Here is a 15,389-nt window from a genome sequence, read left to right on the forward strand (position 1 = left end):
ATTATATCTCATTCTGCGTACAGGATGTCAGTAGTCTGCTCCATAGTTGTATTTCCTCATCAAACGTGCCTGACTAGGACCTTTCACATGCAGAGGTCTTAATTACCAAGAGTCATTAGCCAGACATCTTTTTAATGAGCTAGATTAATCAGCTTTCAGGTCTCTAAAAGGAGTTTAATCAGTTTACCTTGTAACAAATGACATGAGCAGTTTTCTTCCCAAGCCTCTTTTTCTTGCAGAGGCCCTGTTATGAATTTTTTACAAGCAGAGATATGATTCATGGTCTCGCCATGGGGTTTGATGGGTTGCTCAATAATTAATGCTTTGTCCTGTTACAGAAGGCAGTTTTCACTAAACAAAGATAGGAAGCCACAGTGATTTGGAGAGAGTAATCTTTTATCTTACGGTGAAGAATCTTTCAAGTTGCCAATAAAAATTCTATTTGCCCTATCAAAATTGTGTTCTACAGATTTAAAGGATAGATATTTTTCTTGTTATAGTGCTTTTTTTAAAAGGCTAGACTTGGGCCAATAAGGTTTTCTGAAGAAGTGTGCATGCACACGAAAGGTCATACTAATAACACACCTAGTGGGTCTCTAAGGTGCTACTGGAAGGAATTTTTTAATTTTGTTTTGACTACGGCAGACCAACATGGCTACCTACCTGTAACTAAGATTTTCTTAGAATACAGTCCTGGTCAGTGTTTTCATTTAATTTTGATACCTTGTCTAGAATATCAAAATGTGTGTTTTTTTAATCCTGAAAGAGGAATTCATCTTTGGCTTCTACAGCCCGAAGAGGCTATAGTGAGGTTAAAGCCAGAAGAATAAAGTGTAATTGAAAATTCAAATGAAAAGTACATGGCAAAGCAGGTTTTTTTAAAGTCCTTAAAACTACCAGGCAGAAGTGACTATGCCAAAAGCATCCTTGAACAATATAGTTTTTATAAGGAGTCTAGAACCATCATCAAGAAAGAGCCAGCCAAGCTTCCCAGGGCAATTCACAGTCTTGGAATCATGAATGAGATGTGTGTCATACCCACCAACTGTTCAGGTGGTGGTGAAATTTGTAGCAGATTTTCAATTGAAAACCTGAGCAGAAGGATAGGATCGTGGGAGGATTGCATTTTAAGTATCTTGATCCCAAACAATTGAAGGCTTTAAAGGTCATAGCCAACATTCTGAATTGGGCTTGGAGATGGACCAGGGACCAATTTAGATGGTACATAATTCACCAAGACAGGTTATCAATCAATGTGTAGGAGCAACCAGATCTGCAAAAGCAATCCTGGTCCTAGACACACCTTAGACATTTAGAGCAAAGCAATCCATGCACACTCCCAAACTGCGAATCTAGTTCTTAGAGTATTGTTCAACCCCATCCAAAGTGGGTATCAATTATTCCCAACCATACAGTAGTGCCGCTAAGTAATTTAGACTCTGTTTTGCTAGTCTTAAGAGCCCTCATTTTAAATGCTAGTGTGTTGTTCCTTCACCTACTTCAAATTGTCGTAAGCCAGTCCTGTGTTTGGGGGCTCCCTTCATTCTGCCCTGGACTTTTGCTCCCCAATCCTTCCCTGATATCAATACTCCAAACAAACTTCATATTTTAAAAATTCAGGCCATTCACATATTAAAGAAAAGTACTATCTTCTCCTTGTGTTTCTACCACAAGTCAATTAGAGAAAGATGTGGCTAAAGGACATTTGTATTTTTTTTAAAGCCAGAAGCTAAAAGATAAATGAAAAGGAGCTAAGGCGCAGTAGCACATTACAACAGAGAGAGCATGCTGCTTGGAAATCACACATCTAGGAATGCTAAGTTTGAATAATCTTTTAAGAGGCTTGAGAAAGGTCAAAGAACAGCTGTTATGATTGTAAGTGTAACCGGCGAAAGCAAACCAAGACCATCTCCAATACCTGATGGGGTTAGGCTGCCATAAGTATGTTTTCATGTACAAATGAAGTTTGGTTTGTCCTGTTCTTTAGGAATATTAACACTCAGGAAGCGGGCTGCACGTTTTCTGCATAATTAGATTTAAAAATATAATCTTCAGACAATAAACAGTTGAAGGCTTGATTCTTTAGCCAGAGGAAAATACCCTATTCTAACCATTCAGTTCCGACTGCTTATTCGCAGATGAATGTTCTAAAGCACTTGTTTTCCAGATGGCCTGCTCTCTCTTACTTTCTGCCCTCTAAAATAATAATCAAATAAAATTACTTGAGAGATCTGTATGATCAGTTTGCTTATTGACTTTGCAACTGGCTAGTACCTACTGGCTTCCACACACTCGACATAAATCTAAAATTTAAATGAATGGATGTACTCAGCATTGGGATAGAGTGCTTTTGTTACCTTTTTTTAGTTTCGAATCCATTGCTTTAAGGCAATTTGTTATGACTTGGATTACTTTCCATTAGTTTCCATTCTTCAACAAAGAAGATTAATGAAATGATTGTTGGCAGAGCATTACAAAGAAATGTCTCACCACTTTCTATATCTTTGAGTTGAATACAAAAACCATATTTAGTTGACATTTAAGCCCAGTAATTAGTCATAATTTACATTTCCCCTTTAGAGAACAGATATTGTAAAAAAGTATGTTTGTGTTTGTGTGTGTGTACATGCTGGAGGAGACTTGAAAGTGTTTCTTTGGATTGTGCTCTATATGTGTGGGATAGCTTAATACAAAACTAAATAGTTTTGTTCAAATTCTGCTGAAATAATAATAATAATAATAATAATAATAATAATAATAATAATAATAATAATAATAGAATTTATATACTGCCCTATTGTTTTGTGTAAACCGCTTTGTTACGTGTGTGCGTGTGTGTGTAAACAAACAAACACTGGATTTAGAGCATAGTTGTCAGAAGGGGTGACCATGCCTGTGGTTCGCATCCAATTCTTGCATGAAATTAAAAATGTAGACACTTTTGCTTTAAAAGGTTCCCTGTATGGGAGCTCCTGGATAGGTCTGCCAGAAATTCAGAAGGCTTTATCCTCTAAAAGAGGGGCTTCTTTGCATACAGACTTCATCCACATGTGGAAAATAAAAATTATGCCCCTTTTTATACCTCTTACAGTCAGTGGTGGTGAAACAGCTTCAGATTTATATTATACCCCTTTTTATACCTCTTACAGTCAGTGATGGTGAAACAGCTTCAGATTTAAAAGTTCAGATTTTGGCCTGAATAACAAATCAAAACAGATCTGAAATGTGCTATTTCCACATACTGCAGATACAGGTGAATGTTGTGGTCACAGCACACTTTTAGCCTTTATGTTGTTGTTTATAGGGTTGTTGTTGTTGTTGTTGTTGTTGTTGTTGTTGTTGTTGTTGTTGTTATTCCATTGTAGTTTGAATATGGAAAAGTTGCATTCTCCTCTGTTACATAGTTGTCACTTTTGGTTTTTTTGTTTTTCTAATGGAAATATTTGTTGAATATTGAATGACTAACAGGATCTATAGCAGTCTCAGGATGGAATCATAACTGAATAGAATCCATTGGGATCCTGTGGCCTTTAAATGTAGCAAAGCTATGTATGTGGGAGCCACGTGGCACAGTGCAGATTCTACTAAAGTCTACTGCCCATATAGTGATGTCACTTAAATGCTACACTAGCAAAATGTAGTTGGGTACTATGCTAAAGGTTCCATTTATTGCTTATTAAACTGAAATAGCTTTCTGTGTCACTTGCAGTAAAAATGTAACCCTTTATTTTTGCTTTTTATTTCTCAGTCTGTGGGATGATGGAATTATTGACCCAGCTGATACAAGACTGGTTTTGGGTCTCAGCCTGAGTGCTGCACTCAATGCGCCCACCCAGAAGACAGAGTTTGGAGTTTTCCGAATGTGATTTGGATGGTCTGGCAGTGGCACCTCTGGATTATTAATATGATTTTAATTAACAAATCAAAACATAAAATGGACTAAAAGAATCAGTATATCAAATAAAGATATGTTCAATACTGTAGTTGGGTTTTATTGTTGTGCATATTGAAATAAGGCTTCATATGATATCGCTCTAGTAATTAGACAGGTAATTGTGGCATTTTTGTCAAAAAAAACTGAACAATTTATTAAATAATTGAAATTGGATTCACAAGTATCTTCTCCATAACATTCAAATTTGAATCTAAGGCATATAAGTGATTCAGAAGCCAGACAGCTCATACATCTTCATTAATTTAATTCAAATAGCCAGGCATCACATACACCTTTATATATTTCAGTTAACTAAAATGAGCTATAATTAACAGTGAGTAATAATGAGTAGGTAAGAAAGAACAAAGCCATATATCTTATTTTGCTGTACAGTCATATTTCTCTCGCAGATGTTATTTTGTCCCCAATGTTATTCTCCTCCTTTGGTGCCCCACCTGTAACGTACAGGGTGACGTTCAATGATGAAGGACCACTTGCCCAATGGAAATATGCTTGCACAATGGGAATTGCAATTTCTCCCCCCTCTGTCAGCCCCCATGTGCCCCTCCCAAATTATTCTGGTGGGAGGAGAGAAAGAAGAAGCCCCACCCTGTATAAATGAACACCTGCTTCCACTATCTTGGGTCTCACCCACAGCATTTAATAGCAGAAAAGACTTGACTCCAACAAAGATTAGTTGCCTTTATGGGAGGAATTTGAGATAATACACTAAAACCAATGGGAGCTGCTTGATTCTTGGCATTTTTTAACCTTGTATCTTATTCCATAGCACAGTCCATAGCAAGGCAATCTGTTCCAAGACGCAGTTGTTAGTCCAAATGTGTTCAGGCATAATTTAAATGAAACTAGATTTACTACATTGTTATCTAATTGTAATTCTCCCCAAGTTACATACTCAAATAATTAATGTTTCTTTGGAAGGAAAAAGTGTGCCCTGTGGAAATATGCTTGCTGCACTGAGAAAGGCAAGGAGTGATGCCCAGTGGATTGCCGGATGATGTGCCAATGACTTCTGGCTAAAGCTGGGTCAGAGCATTCAACTCCTGCTGACATTGGCAACACTTGTAAAATATGAAGAAAGTCTTTGAGCCAATAATCAGAAAAACTGCACTGCTGTAAACGTTGCTGGGAGAGAGCATCACAGACCACAGCAAGCAGATGAAGTGATGGGCAGAGCACTATCAAGAACTGTACTCCTGGGGAAACATGGTCTCTGACACAGCAGTCAACAGGAGCCAGACTCTGCCTGTCTTGGAAGAGCTAGATGTCCTTCCCTTGACAAGCTGAAGAACACCCATCAACTTTCAAATAATAATAATAATAATAATAATAATAATAATAATAATAATAATAATAATAATAATTTATTATTTATACCCTGCCCATCTGGCTAGATTTCCCCAGCCACTGGGCAGCTTCCAACCAAATATTAAAAACAATACAGCGTAGACATTAAAAACTTCCCTAAACAGGGCCTCCTTCAGTTGTCTTTTAAAAGTAAAATAGTTGTTTATTGCCTTGACATCTGCTGGGAGGGCCTTCCACAGGGCAGGTGCCACTACTGAGAAGACTTTCTGCCTGGTTCCCTGTAACCTCACTTCTCGCAGCGAGGGAACCGCCAGAAGGCCCTTGGTGCTGGACCTCAGCAGGCATGTTGTGAAACCCCAGGACAGGATGGAATCCCGACAGAAGTGCTGAAAACTCGATTCCTTCCTCATGATACACCTCTACAGCCTCCTCGTGCGGTGTTCAGAACAAGGCATTATGATCCTCTACATACATGAACAAAGGTGACCACCGTCACTAACAGCTACAATGAAATCTCCCTGCTGTGTACTGTGGGGCAAGTGTAGTTCTCAACAGATTCCAGTCAGGTTCTGTATCTGCAGCAGTGACAAGAGGAGATATGACTACTGGGAGGAGAGCCAAGAAAAGAAATGCTATGGAGCATCTGCTGCAGCATAACCAGATGCCTTGATCTGCCCCGGTTGCATCTTGGTCTCTAGAGCCACAGCAGGTGCTGTAGCTCTCCAATCGTTTGACTTTACCCCAAATGGTGCAGTCTTCCATTGTCTCCTGAGAACAAATAGGAGGACAGGGAGGTACCAACTGCCTTGAAGGAGGCAGTGATGCCTCCTCTCCTTGCTTTGACCAAGAAGTGTTAAACAACTATTTCTTAGTGGTGAATATCCTTTTTAGAGGCAAGGTGTTTGAGAGGGTGCTGGCGGTGTAGCTTCTGGCATGGTTGGAGGAGACCTATTGTCTGGATCCATTTCATTCTGGCTTCAGGAATGGAGGGTCATGGCACTGAAACAGCCTTGGTTACCCTTGGTTGATGACATTTGTTACGAGAAAGATGTGGGAGTGTGGCCCTGCTTGTTCTTGACTTCTCGGCATCTTTCAGCACAATTGACCATAGTAACTTCTGGAAAGGCTTAGCAAGGTGGGGGCACAACACTTCAGTGCTTCTGACCCTACTTCCCAATACGGAAGTCGTTCTAGAAAGGCAACTCTGAGTGCCATGGGAACTGTCCTGTGGTGTAGAACAGGGTTCCATCTTGTCTCCCATGCTTTTTGATATCTTTCTGAAGCCACTGACTGCCCTCATCAGGAAATTTGGCGGGAGTATCAGCAATATGCTGATTTATTTTATTTTATTCAGAATATTTATAGCTCACCTTTCCAACAGAATATTGCTCATGGTGGATAACAGTAAAAAGGAAAATCATCAACCTAGAGACTAAGATATATTAAAAATATGTTGGTTCTTATGGTGAGAGGTGGTCCTTTCTACTGGGGTCCTGAACCACATAAGACTTCATAGGTCAAAACCCTGCACATAGAATTGGGTCATCTTTACTACTGTAAACACATTCTTCTGGGCTGCAGACAATGCCTCATAGAACTATTTGCCAGATTACTTGTCCTTTAGTTGCAGGGAGTAGGAAGACTACTTTCTGACCCCAGGCCTTTGCTGCAGAATTACATCCTTATCTTGCCAAGGTTCCCACAGAGAGTGGTAATTAAATCCCTTCTTGAGCTGGGAATAATTCATCAATAATCTTGAGATGTAGATAATGAAAAAGGATGCATTTCTACAGACTTCATACCTTGCAAATGTTACCTCCTGTTTACTTATTATAAGATGTAGGAAATTACTAATTTTCACTGTGTTGTTGTCATAAACATGTAGTCTTGACTCTAAGGCTGGGGTTTTGCTTAGGGGTTTTTTTGCGGGGAGGAGGGGGTTGTTATTGATAGTATTTTTTATATCTTTATACTATGGTTTATGTGGAAATTGTTCAATTTGGTTGTGTACTTTTTGATATTTTAATTGTTTATGATTACCTGTACTTTTGTTAGTTATGTAATTATTTTCCTGTTGCAAGTTGCCTTGAGCATGAGTTTAGCTATGGAAAGGTGGCATACAAATAAAATTATGTCTGTTAGGTAACATTTGGTTTTATTCATTGAGAGTGCATTAAAAATATTAAGGAGCTAGGCCTGTTATGGTTGAGGAACAGAAGCAATTCCTCTGGGGGAGAGTACAAGGGATAGTATCATAGGGTCATAGAGTAGACCCATTAAAATTAATAGTCTTGTTAGTTGTGACTAACTTAATTTCAATGCCCTACCCAAGTAGGACTTAGCTGAATACATCCCAAGTTGCATCCGCAGATGAGAGTATAAAACTCAGGGCTTTTTTTCCAGCGGGAACTCACTGGAACTCAATTCCAACACCTCAGGTGGGAGCCATTGCCATTATTAGAGAACAAACGAGACATTCAGGCTGAGTTCTGGCACTTCTTTTTCTAGAAAAATAGCACTGGCTAAGAACATGGGCAGTTCTTGATAGAACTGGTTATTTTGTGTGAGTCATGTAAGTGAGATGTGATTTAAGTCCTTGTTTTAAAATTACTAAGCATTACACAGTTAATGAGATAAGTGAGACCTAATCTATAAAAGCAATTTATTTTGAAGTCCATAGTTGAGCAGTCATTGCAGTTTCTAAATGTTACATTCACAACCAAGCCTTAAAGCAGCTTACCTACACCACCTCAACTCTACCCTATTTTATAAATTATATAACCAACAATCCAAAACAATTGGAAACGTGTGTCCTTCCAAAAGTGGAGTACAACTCTCAGCAGAAGTCACGGGCCTAGCTTGGTGACAGTGGTTAAGAGTGGTGGACTCGTGACCTGGTGAACTGGGTTTGCTTCCCTGCTCCTCCACATGCAGCTGCTGGGTGACCTTGGGCTAGTCACACTTCTCTGAAGTCTCTCAGCCTCAACTCACCTCACAGAGTGTTTGTTGCGGGGAAGGAAGGGAAAGGAGATTGTTAGCTGCTTTGAGACTCCTTAATGGGAGTGAAAGGCAGGATATCAAGTCCAAACTCTTGTTCTCTTCTATTTAGATGCTTACAAAAAACAGCTTTGTTTACAAAAGCTTTCCCTGAAGTGTAACTCAGTCATTTATGGAAAAAATCAATTTTACATTTCATGAAATGTTTTTTTTTTTTTTTTTGAGTTTTGTATGGATAGTTCTATTGTTACAGAATTTGTTGGACTGATTTTCTTGTTCTTGGAGATTGTGCTTCTGTGTTTTACTTTGTTTTTACCCTGGACGTGACTTTGATGGCCTTATGCCGTGAAGCTGTTTATAAATTTGTTTAATAATAATAATAATAATAAAATTTTTGACCATGGACTATGTAGGCTGGGGTTGGTGAGAGTTGGAGTCCAAAAATATCTGATCACAGCCTCCCTATCACTGACCTACACCAAAATCCACTTTAAACGACATATTATAAACATGCAGGATGCAGACTGCTCAGTACCACTTACAGTTTTCATTTGTAACAAGAGAAATGTTAGACTGAAAGCCTAGAGCCACCATGACCATTTTCCCTGGCATAATGACAGCTGCATAATGTAGACTGCAAAGTTATTCATCCTCCCTCCATCCTCTTGTGTAAATTCAGGTCTGGTTTAAATGTGGTCTTTGTGCTGTGGTTGCTGCCTCTTCTAGTTAGCTCCTGTGCTCTACTGGCGTCATTTTGAGTTCTGCACCACATTCATTATTGGAATCATATGGATATTTCGCCTGCTAGTGTCAGCAGTCCTAACACTAGGAAAGCAGGCAGGAGCAGAACCATGAACCATATGATGTGGAACTTTGAGCCTTAGTGCCATAACATGGGAACCATCCATGAGAGTGACAATCACTCTACAAAGGTAACATTCAGATTACATCCAACATTAACCAGCTTTCCCAGAATTCCTGAATAGCTACATAAAATGGAGAGGAAGGACCAATGATCCGAACTGGCACGAAGGAACTGCTTCCTATGTTCAGTCAACTGCTTTCTTCTATGTTTTCTCCGGGGCAACATGTCTGGTGCCCTCATTATCAGCTTTTTGATGCCCGGCAAAGGCATTTCTTTTGCCCATATACTTCAGTTGATCAAGCCTCTTTTGCGGTGCTCAACTTTTGGTCTGGGATTATCCTTTTCATAGCACTCCTGGATGAGAAATTTTGTTCACTGTGTTCTGTTTCCTTCTTGTTATCTGGTTCCTAACTGGTTTAATTTTGCGTTTTATGTTGTTTGGAGACTTCTTTTGTGTAATGACAACTTAATAAAAAATACAGTACAGATATTATATGCCAACATTTTAGACGCTCCCAGGTACCTTCTGACCACGCACAGTGCTACTAAGTTGGATCATACTCATGTCCATGAGGAACACGTTGCATTAGAAATAGGAATTGTTTCTGTCTCCGGAAGGAGGCCCGTCACTGCGCTTTACCCTAAGTGCACCCTTCCTCCCCCCCCCCCCTTTTTCTTTTTGTCTTGCGTCTTCTTCCTCCCGTCCACCCTGGAGGAAATTGAGCTAATCGTCCAACTCATCCGTCATCCACCTTGCAGTCCCCGCCTCCCCCCACCCTATACACACACACATCAGCACCCGCGCCAGGACTGACGTATCGCAGAGCAAGCAGTTCTGTCAACAGGTGCCCCCAGCCAGCTGTATAAAGAGGGCGCCGCGAGGTGCAGCGTTTTCATTTCAGCACCATGGAGAGCTACCGGCTGCTGGCTTTGCTGGGAGCCGCGGTGCTGCTGCTGGTGGGCGTCAAAGGGCAGGAGGAGACGGAGCTCCAGCCGCGAGGCTTGGACATCTACTCCACGATGGAGGATACGTCTCACGAGAAGGAGCTGGTAGGTCCTACAGCAGGGAAGGATGTGCATGGGCAGGGCGGGGGCCACCCAGAAAGCGTGCTCGGATCGCGCGTAAAATCTCTCGCTTAGCTGGATCGCTCGCTTTGCTCGGCAGAGGTAGAAGTCTCGGGGAAACTTCGCCACAGTTAAGAGCAGGCAGGTGATCTAGGGACTGAGGTGGAGCTGAAGCTCGAGGAGGAAGGCTCTCAAGGAGGGTGTCCCGTCTCGTGGTGCCCCCGGGCAGCGCAGCACGTGTCCGCTAGAGGCAGGGGTCCCACCGCCCTGCGAGGTTTGCTTGCGCGATCCACTGACGGGTCGCTTTGTGTGTCCGCAGATCGAAGCGCTGCAGGAAGTTCTGGAGAAGCTGAAAAGCAAGCGGCTCCCGCATTACGAGAAGAAGTATGGCCAAGTCCCCATGGTGAGTTGGCTTCCGATCCCATCGCGCTGAGAAGGGAAAGGACAGCTTTCGAAGGAGAAAGTTGTCCGGAGAGGGACTAGAGGAAGTGGCGGGGTGGGTGTGTGGTCAAGACAGGGCTGGGACTGTCAGTCTGGATTCTGGAAACTGAGCAGTTCCTCCGGACTTCAGCCTGGTTGACTGGTTCTCATCCTGGCGTCCCCCACTTAATTTGAAATCGGGACTTGGGAGTCCACACCTCTCAGAAGTTTTGCAGGTTGTTGCTCTTTCACGCAATTGCTGTGATTCCAAGAGTTCTGAGCTCTCCCTGCCGTATTAATCCATTAGGTATTACAAGGCTGCAGTCCCCGATTACACAGACCTGGGAGTAAATCCCATTAAATTTACTTCTGAGTAGACATGATTAAACTTGAAGCAAGTTTGGGAAGTAAATCCTGGTGAAGATCCAAGAGGCTTCCTCTTTTCAAAATGGAGTGTAAGTGGAAGGTTGCAGTCTTAGTTTCTTCGCATATTTTGTTATATCCTATCATCTAAAATTGATGTGGAACTTGGAGCACATTAAAAAAAAAATCCTTCTGAATAGCCGATAAGAAACTGGTAATTGATTTCAGCTGAGGACTAGATTTCACTTCCCCCTTGCTATATTAAGGTATTAGAGGATTACTTTCTATTGCACTGGGAGACAAAATTCCTTAATGTTATCAATATTTAAATTTCCAGTTTGAGTTTTGAGTGGATTCTCATAAAAGTAGGGTTTCAGTTTTCAATCTGTACTTGAAATGTTTGGCAGCAGTATGTGTGCTTTGGTCAAAACAGTTATTTGCTTGTGATCTTTTATTACTTACCAGGAAGGAAGCACCACTGAAAACAATGGGACTTACTTATGAGTTGAAATGTATAGGATTGCTAATTCAAATATTGCATGCTTCCATTATTAAACAACAGATTCCCTAGGGGAAGTATGCTTGTGAATTTTTTGATGAGATTTTAATGTGGTTTTCTAGATGTTCCAATATTGGTATCCGTATTTCCAGATGGGTGCTTACTGCGGGATCACTGCTCCTCATGCAAGCAGATGTTGGTTTTGTTGTTGTTTTGTTATTTTTGCAGCACCTACACATCATCACTGGCCTCAAAGTGCAAGCCTGGCTTCACCTCCATTTAATCTGAATTTATCTGTATGAGTAAAAAACAAAAAACAAAGACCTGTTGCCAATGACCTATCTGCAGGATGTCAGTGACCCATTTGCAAATTAAGCCCCATTCTGGAAGCCCCCCAACCTGAAGCCGAGCAAACCAATTCTCCCACTCATTCGTTCTCCCATTAGGATATTGGGATAGCAGAATATTTAAATCCTTAAAAAGTAAAGCTCGGGTATTGAAAAATTAGTAGAAATGGCACTGTGGCCATTTATGTTCTTCTGCATGGTGACTTCCTTTGTCTAACTGTTGGTTACTCTCAACAACAGTGTGATGCTGGAGAGCAGTGTGCCGTGCGGAAAGGATCCAGGATCGGAAAGCTCTGTGACTGCCCCAGAGGAACATCTTGTAACACTTTTCTCTTGAAGTGCTTGTAAAGAAATGCCCCTCCCTCGACCATTGAAGAACAGAGAAAGATCCAGTTTTGCCTTGCCTGAAGGATCATACCTGTGACACCGAGGCGGGTGGGGTGGGGTGGAGAATAGTATCCATCACACACACACACACACACACACACACGGGGAAAAAGGAGACAGTTATATTTAACTGTTGCCAGTGCATTACCTTTTAGGATGTCTGACATTTTTCTGTCCGTTTGATTTTCTTCCCTGTGTCCATCTTTGTTCTTTCCATGCATCTGTATCTCTGTGCAAAGAAGCTCAAATGATATTTTGAAATTAGTATTTTTGTATGTGGAATGTCCTCATGACAACTAGATCTAGGGAGCGTCCGTTAACCTGTCTACCTTCTTTGCAGCCAATGGTCCAAGAGACAGGACATGTGGGAGGTTGCAACACATAAACAATAAATAGGACAGTGTCTGTTAATACCTTTTTCATTAAAGCACACCAAGGAAAATGTGTAAATGAACAGTAAGTAAACAAAGGCATCATTCCAAAGCACCCTGTGGGCCAGTCCTTTTGTCTCTGTTTGGTAATGCCTTCACCCTGTGCCTGCACCTTTTTTGGTGGGCGGCCAAATTCTTGAATAAAATAAAATAAAAAGCAATGGAAGCTAATTGTATACTGCATGCTAGGATTCTAGGTGCAATTAGAAACTAGGAATGGTTTTTCTTGACCAAGTGTGCAATGGATCAGCCTGTGGTGTTGCCATTTCAAAGGGCAAGTGTATGTAATAGTAACTGCATTGCAAACATGTCACTATGTTGACTTCATGTTAAACAGCTTCAGCGAGTGAATCTGTACTGATCAGCCACCCATGTTATTTCATGTTTGCTTCTTGGTTACTAAATTCACGTGGTATGAAAACAGTCCTACATTGAAAACCATGTACGGTTGATCTGCAGCAGGCTTCAAAATCTGAAATAATTGGAAGAAATGCTTAATATGTAGCCAAATTAGGTTTTGAAGGAGCCACAAGGGAAAAGAAAGGAATATTGCTCAAATCTTCCTCTGTATAAACTTCAGTTGTTGGGTCTTCCTTTCTCAACAGTGAAAAAGCATACAGGTTCAAAGAGAACAAGGGTCTTCTTCAAATTGACCAAAATGTCTAAGCTTTTACCAACAGTTTTACTTGTAAGAAAGCATTGTTAATGGATGTATCCACTTGGGATTGTTTTGGAGACCCAGCGCATGAATTTGGTGCAGTTACAAACAGCATGACCATTGTGCACATCTCTGACCATTGTGCTGACCAGGTCTTGGCAAGAGATTGAAAAGAATAGGTCAAGGCATCATAAACTCCAAGCAGCTCACATTAAAGATGTAGGGGTTACTGAATCAAGGTGGGTACTGTACAAATTTCTATTAAATATGGAAAACCTTCCATTTTTAGGCACCATTTCTCACATATCTTATGTTGCGTGGAATGGATGGTAGCTGCTGCAGAATAGATCAGGGTCCAGAACTGTGAGACTGAGTGTTCAGTGGAAGAGTTCTAATGTTTAGAAGCACACAAAACAGAATACTTCTGTACTTCTGTAACAATGTACAGCTCACACATTTAGATGTTTTCCAGTAATGTCCCATTGTGTTCAAATCCTTTATTTGATTGTTAATAAAAATCATTGTTACAAAGTCCTTCTTCAGTGTAGTCCTTCTTCTTTTAGTATCTTCAGACATTTGGGAATTTTTTTTTATACTCGGGCATTTTGGGTTAGGTGGTTGCAAGTTCTTTTTCACCTGCACAAACGTATGCATACATGACCATGTGAATAGCAAAGCTGAAGCCTTGGTAATAAAGTCATCAGAATTTGGTAAGGTAAATGGGAAATTTGAAGGACTGCTGCCTTTGTTTGGATGGACATTGTCAGCAAGATTAACCTGATGCTCTACCGGGATGCTCCTACCACCAGCTACAGTTGTTAAATGGTTAATATTCTGGAAAATAGGGGATGGCCCAAATGGTATCTAAGAGGTGTCTTGGGGTGGATGGCCATATTATCAGGAGCACCAATGGAGCAATGTGGGACCCAGGGGTTTCGCCCAAAGTCACTGGCGATATTGTGGTACAAGTCTCATAAACACTTCCATGCTCTCTTGCTTCCTGTGAAACATGGCAAGGATTCAAGGATGGCCACCTCTCAAATGTCTTGGACTGCCTCTGGGAAAATGGTGGAACAATAATGGCTTTATCATAATGCCCAGGGTATTTCAGTGTTAACGTGTGCTCAATAAATAACAAATTTAAAAGTACCGTGCGTTGGATTCAGACTATGTTAGTCACAGTTTGCACTGACCTCAGCGGCAAGAATAACTTGCAGTGCAATCCTAATCATGACTTTTGTGGAAGCAAATTACATAGTTTACGTATATTATTTCTTTTGTACATCCTTAATCTTCCAACATTCAGCTTTATTGAATGGCCCCAAGGTTGGAAGCAAAGGAATGGGGAGAGGAACCAGCTGGGGACCCACCAAAGGAAGAAGACTCAGAGCCCAGAGAGTAGTGGTGGGACAATGATGAGCAGTTGGGGGGGGGAGAAGACTGGGGAAAGGGTGTGTCAGAAGCTGAAGAGGAAACTGGGCTTAGTGAGCTGGGAGGATCTGGGCAGAGAGTCCAGTATCAGAGGAAGAAACTGAAGCAGGCGAGTCGGAGGAGGGAGGTGAAGAGGCATTGATGAGTCAGGCTGGTGAATAGTCACAGGTGCCTCCTTCCTGTTGCAACAAGTTCCCTTCCCTTCCCCTCTATCTCCAAGAACCAGAAGAGGGCTGAAATTGGACCAGCAACAAGCTTCACACAGGTGCAGTCTCTGATTGCTTGGAAAAAGCTCTGGAGAGGATAGGACTTAGATGGCAGTGGGAAGGTGGGGACTTTCAGTCTCGGCAGTGGGGTAAGACTTGCTGGGGATCAGCTGCTGTGCTTATTAGGCCTGACACTCAGCCAAGTCTATGAAGATCGTGTTTTTGCTAATACAGAGTTAACTCCAACTGCCAGCTCACTCTTTGACGCAAGGTCTAATATTATGAGAGAGGAAGCATCTCCTGGACCACTTTCCCCACACCTGGAAATAATTCCTATTGAATTCAATAGGAATGCATCTGAGTAGACATGGTTAGGAGTGCGCTGACAGTTTAGATCCAACCTAATAAACTCTACTGTGTGGGTACACATTTAGAATAAATGATAGCGCAAGGGGCA

At 41.3% G+C, this 15,389-nt stretch overlaps 2 protein-coding genes across 2 annotated transcripts in view; both read left to right on the forward strand.

The window, feature by feature from the left end:
• MCCC2 (methylcrotonyl-CoA carboxylase subunit 2) overlaps window positions 1-3,983 on the forward strand; it is a 37,422-nt gene extending 33,439 nt beyond the window's left edge. Inside the window, exon 17 of the mRNA XM_081212503.1 lies at window positions 3,749-3,983. Coding sequence (XP_081068629.1) covers window positions 3,749-3,866 — 118 coding nt within the window. The 3' untranslated portion in view covers window positions 3,867-3,983. The remainder of the gene's footprint in view (window positions 1-3,748) is intronic.
• A 5,953-nt stretch (window positions 3,984-9,936) lies between these two features.
• CARTPT (CART prepropeptide) lies at window positions 9,937-13,829 on the forward strand. The gene is made up of 3 exons (XM_081212551.1): window positions 9,937-10,175; window positions 10,510-10,593; window positions 12,060-13,829. The coding sequence occupies exons 1-3, from the start codon at window positions 10,032-10,034 to the stop codon at window positions 12,165-12,167; spliced, it is 336 nt and encodes a 111-aa protein (XP_081068677.1). The 5' UTR covers window positions 9,937-10,031; the 3' UTR covers window positions 12,168-13,829.
• Window positions 13,830-15,389: the final 1,560 nt, after the last annotated feature.

This window comes from Podarcis bocagei (assembly GCF_964188305.1).
Source record: "Podarcis bocagei genome assembly, chromosome: 11".
In the NCBI taxonomy this organism is placed as follows: domain Eukaryota; kingdom Metazoa; phylum Chordata; class Lepidosauria; order Squamata; family Lacertidae; genus Podarcis; species Podarcis bocagei.

Coding starts and splice junctions, on each gene's coding strand:
- CARTPT (XM_081212551.1), top strand. CDS start 10,032: ATGGAGAGCTACCGGCTGCTGGCTTTGCTGGGAGCCGCGGTGCTGCTG. Junction 10,176..10,509: donor CGTCTCACGAGAAGGAGCTG/GTAGGTCCTACA, acceptor GTGTGTCCGCAG/ATCGAAGCGCTGCAGGAAGT. Junction 10,594..12,059: donor AGTATGGCCAAGTCCCCATG/GTGAGTTGGCTT, acceptor TCTCAACAACAG/TGTGATGCTGGAGAGCAGTG.